General features: G+C 34.9%; 1 protein-coding gene across 10 annotated transcripts in view; it reads left to right on the forward strand.

Annotated features, from left to right (window-relative positions):
• Nucleotides 1-24,587, forward strand: part of LOC145691057 (uncharacterized) — a 235,495-nt gene that overhangs the window by 1,617 nt on the left and 209,291 nt on the right. For 3 of the 10 annotated variants that reach the window (XM_081766705.1, XM_081766704.1, XM_081766695.1), the window contains exons 2-3: nt 6,522-6,683; nt 13,092-13,486. In XM_081766705.1, the coding sequence (XP_081622831.1) occupies nt 6,522-6,683; nt 13,092-13,486 (557 nt within the window). Of the gene's footprint in view, nt 1-6,521; nt 6,684-13,091; nt 13,487-15,025; nt 15,184-24,587 lie in introns of those variants that run through there. The other 7 variants (XM_081766701.1, XM_081766698.1, XM_081766694.1 and 4 more) reach the window with 5 other exon arrangements.

Raw genomic sequence — 24,587 nt, forward strand, 5'->3', positions numbered from 1 at the left:
GGTTGCCAACCTGTTATGTTACCACGTAACCGATACTACATATATCACAACGATGTGTTATCTCCACATATGCTAGGATAACTACATCAGCGTTAGCGCAGGTCTTTCACTAATTTTGTTCTTATTGTCGTTAAATAGATTTGCGTAGGGCGACATAACCTATCACACTTACTACAATTGAAAGCCAAGAGGCTACCAGAAATGACTGTTGAAAAATTAAAATTCTTTCACGATTTGTTTAGAAATACAGTGTTTTGATATATGCCTTAAAAGCTACGGTGAAAAATTACAAATAAACCTGTGCTAGGTGGCTAATGAAAAATACCAATGCTGTGTAACGGAGTCAAGGCAGGTAGAAGGTGGTTCAACAGCACGGTCGCATGGGGATGCGTCTGAAAAGTGTATGTACAACGACGGTGGGTATCTCTGTAATAAAAGGTTAAAAAAAAAAAGCAGGTGGGATTTCGCTAGTAATGCTTCATTTTTGAAAATAAAATACAGCTTTTGTAAAGTGTGTAGTAATACTCTGCCTGCGCAAACTAGTGTCTAGTCACAGCAACTTTCATGCAAACTCACTTATTTTAACCTTCGTGAAGCATATTTTTAATTTTACATTAGTAACCCTACAAATTATAGTATTGTTGCTTGCTATTTTAATTCTGCCTCCTAGAAAAATTTGTTTTTAACTTTATCAAAAAACAAAAAACAAAAAAAAAGAAAAAGAAAAAATCGCAAAATATGATGTGCTTAAACTTACCAACACCGTGCAGGTTTGGTTTCCTTCACTTACATTAGTGGTGCACCTTGGTTTAACACGAAAGTGATTATCGACACTTTACCCCTAGAAAAACTTTAACAAAATTAACCGAACCTACTTACAAGCATTTATTCTGCTAAGTCGCGTCACCTTTTCAACATGACAATCGTTACTTATGAATACGTTAGGTCAGATTTGATTTCTTTCATTTACTTAGTACACACTTTTGGCCCGGCTGAGTTTATCGGAACTTAATCTAACCTAAACCTTCCAATGCTTGTTCTATTCTTCCACACAGAGACCTTTAATCCCAAAACGCTTATTGAGGTAAAATTCACGCTGCCATATTTCTTACGGTAAAGCTGAGTAGACGATGCCATCCTAGTGTGTGTGGATATATATATTTGTAAACTTTACATAAAAGATTATAATGTTTGGTCTAAACAGGAACATATTATTATGCGTGAAGTCCTTGCTTTGAAACCAGATGTTGTGAAATGGGCTTTGTGGGGAAAACACCGTATGCCTGAGTTTTCTTGAGGTTTTCCCATTTCATTCCTTATCAACATCATCGTCTCTTTTAGCCTACTGTGGGGCTTTTTGTGAGACATAAAATTGAAATATTTAATTTCTTTCCATTAGAATATATTGTTATATCGTACACGTGCTTCATATTTGTCAGCAAAACCACGTACTTTTCTACTTTTCCTACTAGCAAGAGTATGACTGGTATCATCGTCATGAACATGTGGTTCGGAAAAGGGCGAACGTCATCACCACCTCGAGGTTCTATGAGGACCCAGGTTATATAAGGAGATGCAACATTTTTGAAAGCATACGTTTTCATTGGGACTGTTCACCTTAATTACGTTTTCTTTGCTGCAGTGGGGCTTGGAAATTAGCTTACCTTTTCTTGGCTTCGTATAGGCCCTGGGACATCTCTAACCACCAACTATGAAATAAAAAGACGCTAGTGGTCTTCGGACTAGCTGTGGAATAGTATGATATTGTAATATGGGTCAATCCATGTGAAGTGATTCAAAAATGTCAAAACTGGTTGCTCCACCATCTCCGAAAATTATAGAAATTGGAATGTGATGAACCATGTGTACGAGAAGATCAATAACATTATTCACGTTGTCGTACGGAAAAGTGTTCTTAAATGGCGGCCATTTTTGTTGTCGGTGGACTGTCAATATTTGCATTTGCAAGCGTTTACGAAAACTACAGTTGCTCAGGATGGACGAATCATACGAACACCAAACAAAAACGAATATTTAGAGGAAATACAAGGTACACGGAGAATATATACTCTTATTTCTAAATGAATATGCAGTGTAGCAAACCAATACATACGCACCCGATCAAACTATCTGTAATGGCGTTAAATTGTAAACTGAGACAAACAGCAAAAGACCACTGTTCTTGTAGTACATACTCGCATTTTATTACAAGCTAATAATAAAATGTCTCTCTCCATGTGACACTTAATTGTAAATCGAAAATACTTATCATGAGAAAAGAATTTCTTAATATTAGAATTGGATAACTATAAAGATACAAAGGGAAAAGTGCTGCATTTAAAAGCATACAAAATCTTTTCTTGTGACAATTCCAAATGTGCAAATCAGACTTTCTGTTTGTTCGTTGTATATCATAATTTGAATCGAAGACGCCACAAGTGCTTCACCTAGAAAAGGGAAATTGCTTAAGCTCTACCTGTATATTCTCAACATTACATCTGGATAATTACACACAGAGAAACGAAAAATACCTAACTTATATCGGAATTTGTTCGAATTATATGTTATATAGGAATATTGGAATACGAAAATGGTAGTCATAAGAGAACTACTGTACGCCGACAACATCGTAGTAATAGCAAAGTCAGAAGCAGACTTACTAAACCTAATAGCAATGCTAAAAATAATACGAAACATAAAATCAAGCTAGATAATGAAACATTAGAACAAGTGGAAAACTTTAAATACCTAGGAGTAAACGTAAAGAACTAAGGAAGAGAAGAAAAGGATAGAACTACTCAGGCAGGAGAATTATACCAAATGATAAAGAGGGGTTTCATTAGTAAAAAAAGAAATATCCCCAAAGACAAAGTTATGTTTGAATTCAACGTCGCTTTCAGCAACGAGGCTATATGAGATGGAACCTACAGATTAACGTGGAATCCGAACCACATCAGCTCCCGCCGCGAATCGAACCCAGTTTTGTCACGTCAGAGGTGCGTACGCTGTTTAGCCACGAAGGAGCTCCCACAAAGACAGAGCTAACAGTATACAGAACTACCTACATACGAACAGTTACGTAAAGTAGCGGAAACTGAGCCCTAGTCGGAAGACATCGACCAGCTATACAAACCATGGAAATGCACTATCTGAAGAGAATTGCGGGGAAATCCAGGAAAGAGAGAATAAGGAATTGAACTATTAGACAATCCTTGAACATTCAACCAATCCAAGAAACAGTGGAACATAAACAAATTAGATGGTTTGTGCATATAAATAGAATAGCAGACACTACTGCAACAAGTACTGGAAGCACGCTTCTAAGGACGAAGAGATGCCTGGAACATAAGTGTTAAAGATATATTGGAAGTACGAGGTTTTGACTGGAACCAAGTCAAGAAAATGACGGCAGATAAAAAAGCCTGGAGAGCTCTGTGTAACCCCTCGGCACCAATGGTTAGAAGAGAACACGACTAAGTAAGTATGTAAATACATTATTTAGAATTACGGAAGAAAAATTCCCGAATTTCTTCATTTCCTTTTAAATAAAATTATTTCTCTTTTACATGTCTAATAATCCAAGTCTACTGTTGAGAAAATAATGATAGATCTTTAGTAATTCTCTCTTTTAAATGAAGCGTTTGTAGTGCTTTTGCTCCAGATTATGGCATTACAGAAAAAAATAACGTGATATTTGTGCACTTGTTATTATCCTAAGAGAAGATTTTGTTTCGTTTTAATGCAACTCTTTTACATTTATATGTGTGTAATTATCCAGTTTATTGGTGAGTGAATAGAGGTAAATATTTACTGATTTTGTTTTTTTAAGTGCAGCGTTTTCCATTTCTAATTAACTGATATAAAGCCATTTTGTTATTTGTTTCCACTACAAAAACTTAGATGTAGTATCATTGCTGTTTGTTCCACACTGCGGTTCAACACCGTTATAGTGAGCTTTATCAAGCACTAACAAAATTCGTTTTGCATGATTCCCAAACTTCATTTTGTTTTCAATAGTATTATTCTCTGTAGATATTCGCTTGATAAATATATATTTTTAACTAATTCTAAAACTAGGGATATACTGAGAAACACGATTGAAGTAATGGTAAGATCATTAAAGTTTTTATTCCAATCCATATATATATATATATATATATATATATATATATATATATATATATATATATATATATATATATTAGGTTTTACCTAAAAGATACCCACTGGGTATTTTTGGGCTGAAGAAAATTCCATCAGTCCTGTTTGACATACTCAGAAACGAAGGTGCCATAAATTGTAATTTCAAAATTTTCTTCAATTTTCTGTGAAAAAATGCAGCAGAAGTTAATCTCAGCTGATCAGCCTGGTGTTCAAGGAAGTTTCCCTTGTGTTCAGCGTTGGCTGGTTTAGACCATGGTTAAGAATAAACGAAAATGCTGTAGATCGTGTGAACCTCATCATGGCGTTTCCAAACCATCTGCATTAGTTTTACCTTCTTTCCACCTTTTAATCAAGGCCTCTCGTGTTCGATTCTCGGTCGAACAACCCTTCTTTTAAGTGTAAACCAAGTAGTCGTTCGGATGTTACTTTACGCAAAAGTGTTCTCCTTGATAACCTGGGTATTGCATAAGGATGTTAAGCCTAAACATACCAAACAAAATCAGTCTTTGCGTACTACGTTGACCTTTGCTTTACATTGAAAGTAGTACCGGGATTTTCGCGATAGCTAAGGAGGGAGTTTCCCAGTTTACATATAATTTTGTATAATAGTTTGATTTGTGCAACTGTTTATCTTTTCGAGCTTCTGAAATGACTCTTGGCAATTATATTAACAAGTATTTAAAGATCAGTACAACATATTTTTATCAGGAGTCCTTCCTAAATGAGTTGGCAGACGCATGTCTATTGTGGCCAATTAGTCCCCGTTTCGAGTCCAAATGGAGGACAATTTCTCAAAGATATAAACTGAGAAGAGGTTTGAATTCCACTGTAAGCTTACGTGACCTCTTTCAGCATAACCCTATTGTTGTATAATAATACCAAAGCGACGAAAACTTATTTATGTCCATATGTAATATTATTAAATAGAGCAAAAGGTTGGTTTAAAAAATACCTTTTTTATAAGAAAAGAAAACTCTTTTTTGCCAACCATGCTTGAGTTTCAAGAATCTTGGTGATCAGCCGAGGTCACGTAGAATGAAAAGCGTGCATTATTCCAAGATGGCGCGGCAAGCTGTGAGGCGAATTCGATTACTCCTACAGACGGATTAGCAGTTGAGCTTTGTTTCTCACAGTCTGCTGCATTTATTTTATCTCTACAATCCCGGGAAAAGCACCTGTAACTGTTGAACCGTGTCCCATTAATTGAATCATCTCTCAAACATAGAGGCGAGTGAACGTGCGCTGGAAACTTGTGAAAACGAAACGCTAAATACTGCTACTCCACGTATTCTTAACAGGATAATAACATGGTTAAAAAAATTATATATATCCCCAAAATACTAACGTACATAAGAGTGGTCAAATAAGGGCCAAGTACTGGAATTTGCCATCATACATGGGCGTTTCGAATACAAGGTCTTACATTGCGTTTAGTAGGGATTATTCTCGACAGGTTCGTTTTGTACGATTGAACCACCAATACCGAACTGTGCTCCGAGTAGGTGGAATAGATATATGTCATTGTGTGTCCAAACTACCGTTTAGGGGTGAACAGAAAGACTACGCAACACTTCGTATCTCGAACGACAACATAGCGTAGCCCGCATAATCATGGGACGTAAAACTCAAAGATTACATTTCATTTGATTCCAAACGACAATAACTGCTATTGGGTGACCGAAAAGTGGCCTCATACGGTGATAGATGCTATCGTCATCTGCTTTGTGTGCTACGCAATATAAAACAAATGAGTGACCGAGATATTGCAATACTTTTGATTTCGTTTATATATATACATGTATTGACATTCGAAAATAATTCAAATTTGTATAAAAAAAACCTACAAAAACATGCAACTAAGGGAAAGCTTGATTTCAATTTGCATATAATTTGTGATCCTGCTGCATTTACTTGTGGACTTCAACATTTTCAACATTTAGTGATAAACAATATTCCGGTGTGCAACTCCATAATGCACAAAAATATAAGCTTTATATCTCAACATGCTAATAGTCATGGTTTATATAAATATGGTAATATAATCTATATGTTGATATATTGTAAAGATCGTTTAAGGATAATAATATGATTTGAGAATATTCATTACATCTGGACAATGTTTTAGTTCTTAAAAGACTTAGAAAAGCAAGAAAAAATCTCTAATATTCCCATAAAACGTTTCCATCATTTGAGCGCTTAGCATTGACTGATTCTTTTTCATTTTGTGTATGTATATGTTATGTTTTGTGTGCATTCTTGATGCTTAATTGATTAGATTAAGTTTCATACTAACACTTAACCAAAAATTCAAAATTATAAGAAAAGTTTCCTTACATTTTCTCTTTTACATGTTTCAGATCTCTCAAGAGGAAAACCTGCCTAATTCAATTTGTGAGTTGTGCTCAAAGAAGTTGGATTATTTTCACAAATTCCGAGAAATGTGTGTCAAGTCAGAAAGTTATCTGTTGAAAGTCGCCAGCACGAGTGACGCCACAGAAAATGGCAGTTCAGAAGACCGGGTAACTTTTATTGTGGTTCGTTTTTGTTAGCTGTAGGTTTAACTGCGATGGTATCAGTTAAAAATGGTTAAGCACTTTTTCTTGAAAAATGCTCTTAGGTGCAGTTATGTATTCGCCCGGTATCGAAAGGACATTAACCAAAATACATGTCTCCTTGATCTCTTCAATAGAGCGTACAGTTTTGGTGACAGGAGTCCCAGGCCATGTGGGTTTAGTATTGCAGAAAATGATGTTCGTGTGTTTTCTCAGGATTTTATTTATCTCCCATTCTAATTCTACCACTTTTTATAGCCATCTTCACATTCATTAACCATCTTTCTTCAATAGCCTGCAGCTTATAAACACAAGACGTAATTGAAAAATCTCGTCGTCTTCATTTTTTAAACTTTCATAGATTTTTATTGTGAAACGTAATTGTTAAAACGTGCTATTTACGGCTGGGAGTAGAAGAATTAGGAGATGAAAATGATCAGCCAAGGTCTTTGTGCTTTCTAATACGTGATTTCTGTGGTTATAGTATGGCTTCATCACCATAATGCAGTGCAAGAATTTAGTAAATATAGTATAATTACACTCTCATTGTCTTTAATTACACATGCATACTAAAATTCATGAATATTCTATCATATTGGTTTCTTAAAAGTTTCAATGGGTCAGATCCTTCAGAGGGGTTGTCACTATTACATTTAAATTTATTAACAAACAGCGGACATTAAACGATGGCTGTTTTATCACAGCTTCCGGTTACTTGCTATTTCAAGAGTTGAAAATTAAGGTGAAATTACTGTTGTGCAGGTATATTAAAGTTGCCTCTCTAAGAAATTTCATTTTACTTGTTCATCCACCACTGAAAAATGAAATTAAATCATTCAGTTTAACGTGTCGCGAATATGTCTGTTAGGATAACGGAAACGGTTTCATCCACTATTCTCGCAGTCTTTTTTAATACACGTGATTTGCATGAATATCGAATCACCTTTATAAAAACAGTATGCAAATGCAGGGGTTCTAGAATTGAAATTGGCGACTTAACTACACAAAAGAATTCCTGTAGAATCTTATGAAAATTAGTGAATTACTCTCTTTAAATAAAGTTATAGTACTTCATATTCTCAATTTTCCTTCTACGAAACCTAAACTTCCTAAAAACTGTCATTTCTACTTGGTCTGGTGAAAATGAAATCACCGAAATTCTAACAATAAAGGATTGGTATAGCTCACCACATACATCAAGTTATAGTGTAATATAAAAGATCTGTCCGGAAAGAAACAAAACACTCTAAATATAATCGTATTTACCGTTTGTGGAACCTATTCTGATTTTATCACCTGCGAAATAGCTTTTTCTGCCCTATTAATACGTCGTTCCCAGCGCATCCGCCATTCCTAGAACATATCCTTGAGCACAGTTTTTGGAAGAGCCTGAAGATCTCATACTAATTTCTTTTATCTTATTCCTTCTATGGATGGGAAACGCGACCTTTCAGAGTGGATTTCAACTTGAGTAATAGAAGGAAGTGTTGGAGGTGCCAAATCAGGCGAGTAGGTTTGTTGGGACACAACATTTGTGATGCTTTATGCTAAAAACCCTGCAATCAGGAGCACCGAACGGTTAGTACCACTCTCATCGTATATAATCCATTCTCTCTTTTTCAAAGCTCGTTACTCACAACCCCTCTCAAAGCTATCATCACTTTTAAATAATACTTTATTTGATGGTTTCATCACAACGAAGACTTACCCAGCCACTGAAATTACTTCACTTTTGTTTCAACGTGACAGCCATTAACCAAGTCTGATCACGTGTTACGATCATTCTCAAGAATTATCTTCTTCATTATAGCTTTGGAAATATTCAGCAAGTCTATGGTGCTCAGCTGGGCAGATCATGTAACCAGGATGAAACAAATTAGGAACGCTTTCAAAGTCTTAACTGGAAGACAAATCGGCAAACCTCCATCAAGGAGACCTGGGCGTAGATTGGTGAACAATATTAAGATAGATCTCTTAGAAAATTAACTAACTAACTCTATTGCCTAAGGAACCCGGAGGTTCAATGCCGCGTTCACGAAAGCTCTCCACTGACTTTTATCCTAAGCTAACTGCATCCAGTTTCTACTTTTATTCCAATCTCTGCGAGATCCATCTTAATATTATCCTCCCATCTGCGCCTAGGTCTTCCTAACGGACGTTTGCCTATTGGTCTTCCAGTCTAGACTTTGAAAGCGTTTCTACTTTCTCCCATTCTAGCTACATGACCCGCCCACCTAAGCCTTCTAGACCTGATGACCCTAAAAATGTTGGGTAAACCATATAACTTATGTATTTCCTCGTTATGAAGTTTCCCGCATTCCCGTTTCTCTTGGGTCCGAATATTCGTCTCAGGATCTTGTTCTCAAATACTTTCAGTCTATGTTCTTCCCTCAGAGTAAGTGACCATGTTTCGCAACCATACAGAACAACAGGCATGATAATCGTTTTATATATTTTAAGTGTCAAATTCCGCGACAGAATACGCGACTACAAGAGATTTTTAACCGAATAATAACACGAATTCCTTGCTTTTAGTCGACACTTATTTTCGTGAATATAATTTTCGTCTGTTAATATTGATCCTAGATATTTGAAAATATTCACTTTATCAAAAGTATTATTTAATATTTTAACGCATCCATAATTTGCTGTATTCCGGTCCCGACGCAGTTCCATATATTTAGTTTTCTCTGCATTTACTTCTAAACCCATGTCCCTGCAAGCAATTAATAAGATCTCTGCATTTCTTTCTATTGTTCCCCTATCATCCCCTATTAAATTTACATCATCAGCATATGCCATAACCTGGTGAATACCGTTCAACTCGAGGCCCTGGTTGCTATCTTTGATTTTCGTAATAGCGTATTCCAGAACAAAGTTAAATAATAATGACGACAACGCATCTCCTTGTTTCAGGCCATTTTCGACAAAAATTTTCCTACCCGGACTTTACTTTGGGATTTATTTAAACATATCTTAATTAATCTAATTAGCTTTCTCGGTATTCTAAGTTCTGTAAGAATGTTGTATAATGTTTTTCTCCTAACCGAGTCGTACGCGTTTCTAAAATCAATAAATAGTTGATGTACGTGGGTATTGTATTCTCACTTTTTTCGAGTATTTGGCGAATGGTAAATATTTGATCGATAGTTGATTGGTTTCGTCTAAATCCACACTGATAATCTTTTAGAAAAAGGAATACAAAGTAGAACTTGATTAAGTTGGCTCAGGACAGAAGTCAATTTATAGCTTTTGTGAATGCAGCATTGAACCTCTAGGTTTCATAGGCCATAGAGTGAATTAATTATCAACAAGTATTAATAAAAGAAAAACACTAAATATATTATTAACATTTGTATAACAGTTGTGGCAATGTAATAACATCACATATGTTGAAGTCTCTCGTGTCTGGTGTAGGTCATGTTCCATCGCCAAAATTTATTACACGAATGTTAATAATATATTTAGTGCTTTGGTATGTTGTTTTATTAATAATATTCCAGAAACTATAATATTCGTTTGGATGATTTAAAAGATATTTTTTTTTATTTGTTAGCAATCGAAGAACGATTTTAGCAGCAACATGATGCATGTTCAGTGTTTCAACCAGGAACTCGTCAGAAGTCAAATTTACTGTTTTTTACTTCCGCAGCTATTTCGTGGACGGTCAAACAACAATTTTTCAGTAGAACGTCCCGCTTGAACATGAATGTTATGAGATGGTGTTGATGCCCGTATTATACAGGTTTTGCCTTGTGTTCGATGGATGTTCCTCCTGCTTTGAAAGGTTGTAACCACTCATAACACTCCATTAAATTGATACATTCTTCGCCGTATACTTTCTGTAACACTCTTAATGGCTTGTATGTCTCGCGCAATTTGAACCTAAACTTGATACACATACGCTACTCTTCCAGTCTTCATTTTCGTAATACCACAAAATCATTACAAGAACGAACACAACTTCACTCCAACACTCGCTGTTTCATGATGCACAAGACGGAAAAATGCGATTAACGTTAAAATGGTTGGGAAAGTTTCACTATGGGACGCAGGCAAACAAAGTCAGGGACACTTTCGTTGATTGTATTTCCTAAAAGTTCAGTTTCTTTCTGAGCAGACCTCGTCTTGACACTTTTCTACCTCTAGACATAGATAATGAATACCATATAAGGTGCGGCATAAGTAACGCATTTTTTAATTACTCAAGTTTACTACACCAGTTGAAAATATAAAATAAAGTACAGTAGTTTCTGACATTTTTATAAAAGCTCAACTTCTTTTTCAATACAGTGGTTAACCCTACCAAGAACATTTTAGTACAAACCTTTTGATTCATTTCCATATTAATTTGAGAAAATTTTGTTGGACACTGCTTGTTTTGTCTCAGGAATTATTTTTGGTTTCATGCTGTAAAGATGTTTCGATACACCCGACAAGAAAAAGTCAGGTGGTGTTAGGTCTGGTGACCTTGATGACCACTCGGTTACTCCTGGTCGTCCTAACTACTTGCCCACAAAATGAACATTTAAGCATTCCCGGAACATTTAACGGAAGTTGGGCGGTGTATCATCCTGAAGAAAGTAAATGTCATTCTGCTTTAGAACTGGGGTCCAAAATTCAGTTTGTATCATATGTTAATAATTATCTATATTAACAGTGCCATCAAAGAATATCGAACTTATTATTCCCATTGAAAAAAATAGCAGCCCAAATTATAACTCCTGGTAATTAACATATTTTTCCAAAATAACACGTGGGTTAGCTTCGCTCCAGTATACACAATTATGGCAATTGATATGTACATCCAACTTGAAGGTTACTTCATCTGACTACCATATCTTATAAAGAAAAGTCTCATCTTCATTAACTTTGTTCATGAAAATTCTACAAACTGTAACCGCCTGTATTCATCTTCATTATGCAAACGTTGTAGCACACGAGGGATATAAGGTATCATCTTAAGTTTGTTTAAGACTCTACGAACACTCCTATTACCAATACCAACTCTTGAGAAAGAGGTCCATTGGACTTTTGAGGAGTACTCAAGAATGGTTCTGTTACTTCTGCACACTTTTCCACATTTATTGCCCAAACTGGCTTACCTGTTCTTTCAAATTTCTTTATTCGACTTGTGATACTTCGACTCTGCATCTGTCGAATATTGAATTATGCAGCTAACAAACGATAGGTTTCAGCAGAATTTTTCTTGTTTTGTAGTAAAATTGAACCGCTTTCATTCTTTGCACCTCTGTTGATCGCAAGGCCATATTTGTCTCAAATTCTTACAATAAAAAGAAAAAAGATTTAGTATAAACCATTTTTAAACTAAACAAACAAACAAAACAACAATAGTATATAATAGTGATAATATGTAATAGAAAGCAATGAAAACTAAAAAGGACGTTACTTATGCCGTACACTGTATAAAGTCAAGGACAGTGCCGTTGAACATATTGATAGAAACTTCGGTTTCTCTGTGGGCAGACCACGAATGGACACTTTTTTACGTCTAGACATAAATAATTAGGAGTACCAAATGATAAGCTTATTTATGAAGCTGAATATTTGTTTGTTAATACACTTCTAGCTAACTAGGGAACATATTGTAGGTCAAGAGTTCTCAACCTTGTCCACGGCGTACCATCAAAGCATATTAATTATCAATAGTATCACAAGTCATACGTACACTAACAGCGGCTCGCGTAGCAGAAACCCTGACGTACTTATCGAAGATTTTTAAAATGTGGCTTCTGAAGGGAAAGAGGGACAGGTCAAAATTTATGCCAAAAACATAGTATCTAAGAAGCCCCGAGAGTTAGAGAAATGAAACTCGATACATGAACCCCTCATTAGAAATAATTGGACACATGTCCCAGCATTGTCAAAAATTCCGCTTCCAAAACAGAGGGGAGGGGCAATTCCAATTTTTCTACATTCAATAACATTAAATAAAACGGAAATTGTGGTAGGTGGACCAACTACAATCCTGCTACTCAATTGTGCTGTAAAGATATTACCAAACTAAAAAGCCCAAACCTAACCTGTAATGCATCCACTGTTAAATATACTGTGTTTAGCGATGGTTTAATAGTGGATTTTGTGATAATTTCATAATATATTGACCAAAATATCGTAATTTAAACTTTATTTAATGTTAACTAAGGACCCATAAATATTCGAGTTTAGTGTATTATTCGTTCTGAATACTTCCGAGCAACTGACGATGAAAACAGCAGTGACTTGAAAATATTTTTACCTGAAATAAATACACAGGTATTTAAGGTTAGTCATATCTTAAGAAAATTGCGTCAGACATTTTCTAAATGACGACTCTTATTTCCTTCTGGGTAAAATATAATTACTGTTTTTCAGAAAGTAAAAACAGATGACAGCCAGGAAGAAATAACTCTGATAAATCCACTTATTGACATCAAGAAAATAGATCTTGATAACCTGAAAAACTGGTCTTCCGAAGATGATAGTAAACCTGATTCCGGTGAAAACCAGCAGTTTAAGATAGAAGTAAACACTGATACAAACCAAGATGTTGGGAAGGATCAGGGGACGTCATGGAAACTAAATACGGACAGTTTCCTTGATATGTTGGACGAACATAAAATTGTGATACTTTCGGATGAGGTCTCTGGTGATAAACGGGATGATTACGCTGCTACTAATGATACAGGAACTACGCCCACAGAAGATAATGAAAGTATCTCTGTTGAAAGGACCGAAAATTCTGAGAAGCCAGGAACCCCAGCGGAAAGGTTAGTGTTATATATTTTCCTTATAGTTTATACGCTCGTTGTCTGCTTTAATTCGTCCGAAAAGATGTTTCTGTGGAAGTGGTATATACTAAAGTTTAAACGAAAGCAGTACAGTTCCTAGAGGAAGCACCAAAGTTATTAAATAAGTTTAAAATGTCGAATGTTTCAAAAGAGCTTTTTACTATCATAAATTTTCTACAAATCAAAATTACTTATTTCTCGGTTTGAGGTTACCATAAGTTTCAGCAATTCGATTTAAAAAATGGATAGGAGTTCATTTAATTGTATTCTTTTCTTAGAAAGTGTAGTTTTCTGTTTTCAGTATTTGCTTATCACTACTCAAATCAAGATAAGGTGTTTCATATTTCATAACCATATCTTATGTTTACCCATGTATACCACTTAAACTAGAAGCTTCATTTTTTCTTCTTTCTTTTCTTTACTCTGTCTTTATCTAAAAAGGCACTCTTGTAGCTCAATATTTATAAACGCGTACACAATACAATGGAACATAATTCTAATAACCTTCTTCTTGTGAGAGGAAGTGGTAATTATTAATGATTCATTCGAACGGCAACGGCAGTAATTCCAAGTTTCTTTTTAGAAAAAGACAAAATGTGAAGCTGAACCCAACTGTGGCTTCTCTACGCATAGTCAAAACCCTTTAATTTCTAAAAGGTATTACGCGGAGCCTTCCGTGTCAAGAGAACACACGACGCCGTTTCCCATTCTGGTAAATTCATAGACATGAAGAAACGGAACATTAAGCTGGAATTAGAGAACGCGTCTTAGTCCTCAACTACAAAATCCCTTTTTCAGCGCTTTGAGTTGAGCGTCTTATGCAGCATTGAGGTTATGAATGAAAGGACTTCAATGTACGTAGGCTTCAAACTATGACTGGAGCTTAAATGCGGTGCAGTTGGTGGGTGCATCGACTATCGTTTCGTACCACGTTTTCTCGTCTCCGTGAAAATTGGATTACAGAACCAAGCCAATGGTCTTGGCTTTTCACTAATTTCGAAATATTTACTTTAGGCACGCACTATATCAAAGTTTTAAATGATAATCACAAACGAAAAGGAATGCTTTCGAAAGATGTTTCGCTGTGAAAATTGTTAAAAGTTTAACGATCACCCAGCGTTGGACTGCAAGAACTCGGCTACTGTGCAGGACCACAACAATCAAGTTGGTATCTGTTTATGATAATTTCCATTGAATACACACATTATACGTATAGATACCAAAGTGAAAGCACACTCATCCCACACAGTATTCAAAAATACTAACCCGCTTACGTACATCTAAACTTTCTATTACACTGCGCAACACGGAATTTGTACTTTACATGAAAATTTGTTTTTCCTAGGTATTTTTGCATGATAAAATCGAATCCGTAATTACTTTTGTGTATCACATACCAATTTTGTGAAAAATTGAAAAGTTTGGAATTTCGTACTGTGAAATACTGTATTTTTATGAGTGGTGATGAAATATGATTAATGATTGGTTTGGTAATTGAAATTTATCGTACTTTTTCAGCGGCGAATCTATACGAGACGTCATCCTACAGTTTAAGGTGGAATCCGAGTCATTGTGTCGTTCAATGGTCTTCTACCAGGAAATGAACCCGAGATCCCATGCACCGAAGGCGCGCATGCTACCCACTACACCAGCGGGGAGGACAAAAATGTGCTTAAGTTAGAATGGTTGCATATGTAGTATACGTTAACATATAATCTCATTTAAGTATCATCCAAGCGACATTTTTTCTTCTTTACAGAAGTAATAATATGCTCTCTAAAGAGGGGTTCTCCTCATCCCCCAGTTTTCTCCTATCACATACGAGTATTTTTCTGTGTTACAATAGGGAACACTAATTTCTCACACTTTTCCTCACTCTTTATTTTCATTTCAGGTAGTATCCCATTAATATCTAGTAATAAACGATTTCAGATTTGTGTTGCGTAAATCTGCTGCCACATGTTCTAGCATTTGAATAATTTTTTTTTCAATTGTATTGTTGTTTGCTGAGTATTGTAAGATATGTATTATTATTCAACATAATTATATAAATATTAATTAATCTTCCTTCACCTAACATTTATTTAAAAATATATATATTCGAATTTTTAATCTTTGTATTACTTTCTAACATTATAAAATACGACATTTCAAAATGTAATGTCGCAAAGTATATCCTCGCGACATCTAGCGAGTTTTTGCTGAACTACTTGCACATCACATTTTGTCAAGAGTGATTGTGCATACATACATTTGCAAGTACTCTTGAGTTATCTCCTCTTAGCGACAACGCTTTTACAGTATCAAATAACCAAAAACTTCCATTACTCTGAATGTCCATACTTGCCAACCAATGAAGTTATTGGCCGTATCAGTAATGTTTTAACTTCGTCTCTTTCCACCTCTCTATGGATGGAACTGTAAAATCAAAACTTGTAACATAGTTTTTAAAACATATGTAATTAACATATTCACATTTGCACTATAAAACTTGAAAATATTAATGTTTTATTTTCATGAAAAATTTTATTCACTGATATTTAATCTGAACAGAAAGAAAATCCTGCATCAGGGCATTGGAAATCCTGACACTTCATGCTACCTAGTAACTGCAAGCTCAACAGTTTTTCAATCAAGCTTTGTCAAGGTTAATTCAACTTCCTGCCTTCTATTCACGCGTCACCGTTGACTGGATAACATCAAGTTCCAATATTGCGTCGCAATTATTACACTATTAGTTTTAAAACACTTTATTTTACAACACCACTATGTCACACGATGTACGTGAATGTTTTATCTACGTCGAATGTTTATTGGAATTCACTAAAATGTTCCAATTCGTGACCTCTAATCGTGGGATTGCGTGCGGGATCTCTTGCACTACGGTAGTGTTACCAACATTCAAAATTCATACTAGTACTCGACCATTACTCTACCAATCTGGCATATCCGTTCATGATTAAAATATTCAAAATGTGATATATTAAAAATTAAAATATTATAAAGTGATTAAAATATTTACAAGTGAAAAAGTTATTGATTAATATGTGATCTTACTCTAATGGATATACAAACTTTATGTGGACATTACAATGGACTATTTACTGGATTAACTATATGGGTAAGTACAAAATTTACACGCGAATATATATATTTATTTAAATACTACAACTATTTACTTGTCCTTAACCTATAATTATTATTAACCTAACACTTGTTAACTGCATACAAAAATTGATTGCGATTCAGAAAAATGATGGATTTTCCATTTCCTAAAAATCCTGAAGGCTTTGGTCGTTAAATACGGCAGCCTGACTTGCCGTACCATCTCAATCAACAATTGGCTACAGTTAGCATATTTATAACTATCTATACATGGTTTTACAAAATCTGACGGGTTTTCAAAAATTTAAAAATTTAATTCTTCTCCATACCTAAATTTAATAAAATTAACGTGACGTGATTCCCTTTCTTTTTTTTTCCCAATATCAAAGACGTGACTCTTATTCTTTTAAATCATAACCATAGACTATTTATTTAATTATTATTTATTTATTTACTTATTTACCTACTTTCATTGTCTAGGATGGCCATTCCGCAACAATTACACTAGGTTAACTTCATCTTATTTTATTATTATTATTATTAATCTTCTTAACTTATTATTTTATACTTATCTCTATATTAAATTATTAAATTATTACATTATTACATTATTTTAACACTTGCCGACAGGGCCTATAGCGTGTGAGAAGGACTACTATCGAAGAAAGTCTAAAACTACTTCTTATTTCCAACTCCAAAAGTTCTATATCTGTTCAGGGCTTCTCGTCTGCAGGAAAAATCCTCTGCATGTCCCCGATAATATTTCTCCATTTTCTTCTTTTCTTGCGCTTTTTTCATATATTCTATATCTATATAACTATTTCTTATATTCTCATGGAGTACTCCTAGCGCTCATATATGCATACATAATTATCTATATCTCTACTCGTCGATGCATGCTTAAATCTATAAACTTCAATATTTACTTCTCTCTTCTTATTACTCTTATTTACTTATTTAACATTATTTACTATTAATTATTATTTCTATCTTCTTCTCTCTCTCCACATTTTATTATTACTTATAGTCTATGTTATAGATCTACTGATGTTCTTCTTTTACGTCTTACATTTATAATTACTTACACTCTAAATTTATCTTCCACTAAAATTTCCTTTTTCTCAATACTCGCATTCCTAAATCCAACTCTCTTTTCCTCTTTCTTCCTGACTAATACAACTGAATCGATTAATCTAGACTATTTTTACTTTTATACTAGAAGAATATAATTATATTCTATTTCTACTATTCGATGCTCTACTAACATCTCTCTCTCTTCTGACTATCCTAGAATTCCCTAGAATATCAAATGATTTACTAACTAATTATTTCTATCTTAATTTTAAACTTACGCTAAGGGATTAGCTAAAAATGAAGGATATCTCCACCAAAAAAAAATTTGCACGGCTTTCACGTGATGTACGAGTCAACTCCTGTGTCTCTTTTCAACAATCACGGAAGACTTATGTTGCATAATAAATAAAATATTCTCATCGAAGTGTGGTAAGCACCCACTTTAACTCGAAGAGAATGAGATTTCCTTCCTGAGTAGAGTTTCCCCTAATGAAAGGTTTTGCCTAATTAACAGGGTTTCTTAATTTTAAACTTACGTCTAGACTAACTCTATTTCAATTGCATCATTCATTTTTGTTTTTTTTTTTTTTTTTTCATTCTTGCCTTCTCTTACATCTAAAATCCTAATGCAAAACTAATCACACAAAATCATTCATGTTTCATTTCCTTTTTGTTTTGCTTTTTCTTCTCCATAGTCTTTTCCTATTTTTATTCTACGTCACTATTTAAAATTATCTTAAAACTATATGCCATAAAGACATACTACAATAAAACCAATTGATAGTCAGATTTTCTTCCAATACTAATAATAATACTATAACTACCCATATTTTTATGTCCTATATTACTAACACAAAATATCTTATAATCAAATTACTATCGCTACTAAATACTAAATCATAATAATTTCTAATAATATATCCTTATTCTATACATATATCTAACCAATAATAATACCTATACTAACCAATAATAATACTAATATCTATACAAAAACTCTTCCACTTTCTTGACCATATCTAGGCTAATAACCAAGGTGTTCGTTGTTTAAAGAACAACGCAAAAGCTACTAAATCGAGCAACGATTTATCGCTTGCCACTATGATCTTTGCTTTTTTCTCGTATAACGCTATAGTACTAACAAACTCTGAAATTTTTACTGCCTGACTGCAGTCAAATCTATTTCTAAAACGATCAAGCCATGTATTAACTAGCTCTTGACTAGCTCCGCTAGTAAATAACGCACATACTTTGTATTTTAGTTGCTCATCTTTGATTGCGAAAAATATAGCGTTGCGTATTAATGTATTTGTCTCTGAAATACCAGTAATTACGGACAAGAAATGTCTCCTGAATCCCAATTCTACTAACTCGTCAACGCTGAAATTCTTCTCAGAGAATTCAATCATATAATAGTTTTTGTATCTGCGACCCAGAACGTTCTCTCTAAACGTCTGTTCTTTTGTTACATTATATGTCGGAAAATATTCCGCAAAGTATCTTAAAACTCCTAAATCTAATGAATAGTACCTAGATTTACTAAACATCGTCGCAGGTTTTCCATTGTCTTTAAGAACAGGATAGTGCACCCTATGATTGTTCTTTAGGGACAACATTGTAATAGCTTTTTACTATTTACTACTAATTGAATAATCAATAGTCTAATCCTAGGATTAATGTGAGTTATATTTAATGTATTGTACAACAACTGTTTCGTCTCTGTTATTCTGCCTGCTTCAACACGGAGCAAATTTTCCGTGCGGCTCTCAACGTAACCTTGTACCTTCGTGTCAACTCGGCTACACTCGTGCCTAATCGCTTGAGCGACTCTCGTCCTCCGTTCAACACAACCTGCCTGATACATGCATCTGTTCTGTGTGTCCAGAACATAAATACAACGAAATTATTTCACTTTCTTTTCTCTTAATATTATTGTTGTAAACTCGCAATATTATTACTGTATTTATTACTTTTATTATCCTTAATATTATAACACAAACTATCATTTAATTACTATGTCTAATGAACGTAATTCGTTGTTTAATATAACTGATACACATTTCTGTTGTTCGGTCGAGAATCGAACTCAGTCGTCGCACTTGTTTTACAGTTAAGCTGAATCAAAGCGAGGGTGGGATGGGTGGGTTTCATTAACAATTCTATTAGTTACTAATTTAAACATTATTCACCATAAATGGGCGGGTCGGGAGGGATTTTTTTAAATTCACTATAGTTTAAATTTACTAAACGCACATAATTCACTATGGGTGGGACGGGAGGGATTTAAATTTACTATTTTTTAACTTCACTATTATTTAACTCTACTGGGACCGCTACTAAGGCGTAAGCCACCAGCGTCTCCAACATGGGAGGGAAGGGAGGGAATTAATTTACTAGGATCTTTACAAGCCAGCAATCTCCAACCATGCTCTAAATAATTACTGGAATCGTACCTTTGATCTAAAAAATCTTAAGACCAGCATCTCACCACCATGACAACCTAGCCACTCAGTTCCTATTTGGGGATGCAAAAATGAGTGCTACTAGGCGCCTTCCACTCACCATCTAGAATGAGTGGGTAAATTATAACTTAACTTGCAAGAGGTTTTCATATGGGGATTAAACAAATAAATATACGTCCACTTCATTTAACATAAAACACTGTATTTCTAAAATCTGATGAATGAACTGTGAAATTTCTGAATGTTTGCTATAACGGATATTCGGAGTCATTTGCCAGTAAGGTATAGTACGATCAAGTATTGAGCTTTGAATTCTGACTCGGAGTCACACATACCTGGATAAATCTGTTGCTGTCCCACGTCGTTCTGGTGTTGAACTCTGCTCCTTAAGCTGACGCTCCTTGTTGTTGGACGATGAAAGTGTGCATTGAGGAATGGGCCTCTCAATGTAAATCTCCCTCGAAGTTCTGCGTCGTTAGAATATGTTGAAGTACAACGTACTGTTTTCTCCTATCATCTGGTGGATAATTAAATGTAACTTGGTTCTCCAGACTCGAACCCAAGTATCTTCAAAGTCAATGAACAATCTTGGAACTCTCAGAACTAATCATCAAGAACTCAGGAACCGATCCTCTCGAACTCTCTAGGAAATCTCAGGAACTCTTCCAAAACCTTCTCGTCCTGTGGTTTTGTTTGGCGGGGTCCAACTACAATCGTCTGCTTTTCCGTCTGCTGTGGCACGTGCGACACCGTTTTCACATGGAGAGACAAATTCCTTCCATGTGTCAAAAGTCAAAACTGCAACCCTCGACGCGTTCTGACTTCCCGATTCTAAGCAATTCTCCGTACATCCGTAATCTCATGAAATTCATAAAATCCCACAAATTCACGTTTTGTACAATTTCTAGAATCTGGCTAATGTGAGGAAAGACACATTGTCAACATTTCCTTCCTACATTGCCAGACACGTTACGATGACATTCTTATACACAACTGTTTACAATGAATTGCTGACACAACTATTAGCGAGATTGTGCAGCTTGCATTAACTTTACATATTCAACATTAAATTCCCATAACCTTACTTAACGATTTCGAGACATAAACATAACAATAAATCTAAAATATACAAATTATTATTCTCGAAAATCGAGTTCTTCCACAGTATGGAGTGGTCGAATTTGCTGCGTTGTGTATTTTTGTGGTAGTGTTTGCTTTGCATCTGTGTTTCAAGAAAATGTTGAATAAATGTACACCTTAACTTAAAAAGGCTTATGAACTGCACTTTAACTGTAGGAATGGATTCTAAGGTAAGTTTTGGACCCCGCAAATATGTTGCATTACATGTTCAACGAATTTGAGAAACTGGCTACAATGAAAACATAGTTCTATGAAATGTGCTGTTCCTATTATTTGGCGCGAACAAATACATCATGTACTGACTGTTACTCTTGCTTGGCAGATGTAAAGGACATTTCCTCTGAACATCAGATTCGTACCCTAATTTAAAGTCAGCTATTCGACCAGTTCCCCACAGTGAAGATCTTCCAGTATCTAAAGCTCCAGAACATTACACTATTGATTCAGAAGAAAATACCTCAGACGTTCCAAGCAGCAGGGAAAGTGTAGACTTTCACCCATCTGCATCCCAGTCAACGTCACCTTACTTTATCACACAAGAAGAGCTTAACCATCTTATACGAGACTTAAATCTTCCTTAAAGAAAAGCAGAAGTGCTGGGTCTTACTCCGCAATATTTATGTATAGACCTATATCTTAATTTTAATTTGTATTTTGTTTTGAAGCGATGTTAAACTGTTTCATATTTCTTTTGCAACGTTTTTGACAATTGCGCATGTATATTTTACAGAACAAACTCTTTTAAAAGTTCTAAGAAAACTAAAATTTCTCTATCCGCGGAGTGTGACCCCACGGCGCGTGCGACGGCGGGTATCCATCTGTTTCTGTAGCATACGCAGCTCATAAAAAGGACATGTAAATTTCTAAGTGCAATATTGGATTTCATTGAATATAAAAATTTCAAACTGACACACAATAATAGTCATACGTCTTGCAAATAAAATCAGAAAAATAAACACACTGCTTAACAAGACTACACTTATTTAATATAAAAGCACATTTACACGTGACGTTTCGATCTTCTAGCCAGGATCCTCATCAGGAGTGTACGTCTGATGAGGATCTTGGCTACAAGATCAAAACGTCACGTGTAAATGTGCTTTATTTTAAATAAGTGCAGTCTTGTTCAGCAGTGTGTTTATTTTTCTATAAAAATTTCAAATGGCATGTGTGAAGGGACTTAAAAGTTATTGGTATTCTCACAGAAATGCAGCAACGATACCAAAGTATTGTTGCCTTTTTATGTGAGTGGACAGCCGTGACAAAGTAAACCATTAAGTCCTGAAATACGGGCCTCAAAGACAAGATTTCATTCCTGGCACAAGGAACATATCTCGTAAACCAATTGTGAACCCTGAAGATGTATTTTTGCCACCATTACATATCAAACTTTGGTTGATGACAATTTTTGTCAGAGCACTAGATAGAGAAGGTATTGCTTTCACACACCTTAAGGAGAAATCCCTGAACTTAAGAATAAGTATTTGTTGGTCCACAGATTAAAACAGTCATGCAGAATGAAGACTTTGATGCTAAACTCTCAGATATTGAGAAATTAGCTTGGATGTCATTTAAACCGATATGTTCAGTATTCCTTGGAAATGTAAAAGCTAAAAATTATGAAGCCATTATTAGTGACGTGATGCGGAGTTTTCAACTCATGGGATGCAACATATCATTAAAATTACACTTTTTGCACTCACACGTTGACTTTTTCCCTCAAAATTTTGGGAAAGTGAGTGGTGAACACGGAGAACGGTTTCATCAGGACATTGTCACATTTGAAAAGCGTTACAGTGGAAAATGGACTAAAAGTATGTTGCTGAATATTGCTCGTCTATCGTCAGAGAGATTCCAGAAGAAGTCTACAAGTGTAAGCGACCCAAAAAAAGTATTCTAAAGGGTAAATCAACAAAACTTAGTCAGCCCTATATTAGATAATAAATATACTTAAATATGTACATTTCGTATAACGTGTTGTGGTCTGCCCAACGAAAATGTGACGTAATGGAACGTTTTCCTTTCCATCAATGAATTCAGCAACTGTCATTTAGTTAAAATCAAACAATTTCACTTGAAAGACAGAAAAAAGTTTAAATTTGTTGCACAGTGTGATCACTGTGCCTTCACAAGAGCTTTTTGACAAAATTATCGCTTCCATTTCTGTTGCTCTCGTACTGTGCAAATCACTCGCCATTTCCAACGAAGATGTGTCTGATAAAGTCAAAGCTCTTATTACAAACAATCAGTAGCTTTCAAACTATATCTTTCTGAAATACAACCCAATCAACATCATCCAAATCTCAGTATCTTACTGGCTAATATTCTATGAAGGCAATGTTACATTTTCCGAAATTGTTCAATGATGTTAGTAATATATTCAGTTTTTTGTGCAGTTTGTTTTATTAATATTTGTTGAATATTTCCAGTTATGATGAATGATATGTAACTAATTTCCTTGTCGGTCGTCTCGTACACAATGCCACCAGTGATTAGTTATTATATCGCACCTTCTTTAGGTTTCTTTGTTTGAGTGCGATGATGCCATGTCTTTTCTCGTTTGTTAAATCTATGCAACCAATCAACTTTTTACTCTAAAAATTAATCAGCCCTTTCACCTCCTGGTGTTGTAAGCGGAATTTTCTCATCCAACTGAAGCAGACTTCACAATAATTTTCATACCTTCATATAAATTTTCCGAAATGTTTCACTGTTCCTCTCTTCTATCATCAGCGGTTCGTGTCACCAAGCCAGTCTTCTATTAGCCAGTGTATTTCACGAGAATTTCACGTGGAAATATCAACTAACTGTTGTCGAAATGAAAGCTTACAATCATCCAAGTCGTTTTAAGTGCTAACAGGAACCTTTGTAGCTTAAATCATACAATATTTATATACGCGAAATTTCTTGGCGTAATGTTGGCATTTCCTCAGTAGATTATTACTTACAATTTTCCACGACAACACATTTCGATTTTGTAGATATTTAGTTAATTATTTATTCGTAACTGGTAAGTAACGTTAGTCAGAAATATATCGTCTCATATGCGTTCCAACCTCTAAGCACTTTCTCTTTGCATTTCAAACAAAATTCCTTGCCGAACACTACTCATACCAGCTCCAGCTAAAGATTGCATTGTCCTCTTTCTTTGTTTGTTTGTTTTTCTCTTCAAATTTTGTTCAATACGCTATCCCGCGATTGTTTTGATATTCTCTTTAACTAATCCTTCCACCCTTTAGACCACCATAAACATCAATGTAGGCACTGCATCAAAATAACAAAGAATGTGTTAGGTTTAA

Source organism: Thermobia domestica, chromosome 7, assembly GCF_964235325.1.
Source record: "Thermobia domestica chromosome 7, izTheDome1.hap1.1, whole genome shotgun sequence".
Taxonomy (NCBI): domain Eukaryota; kingdom Metazoa; phylum Arthropoda; class Insecta; order Zygentoma; family Lepismatidae; genus Thermobia; species Thermobia domestica.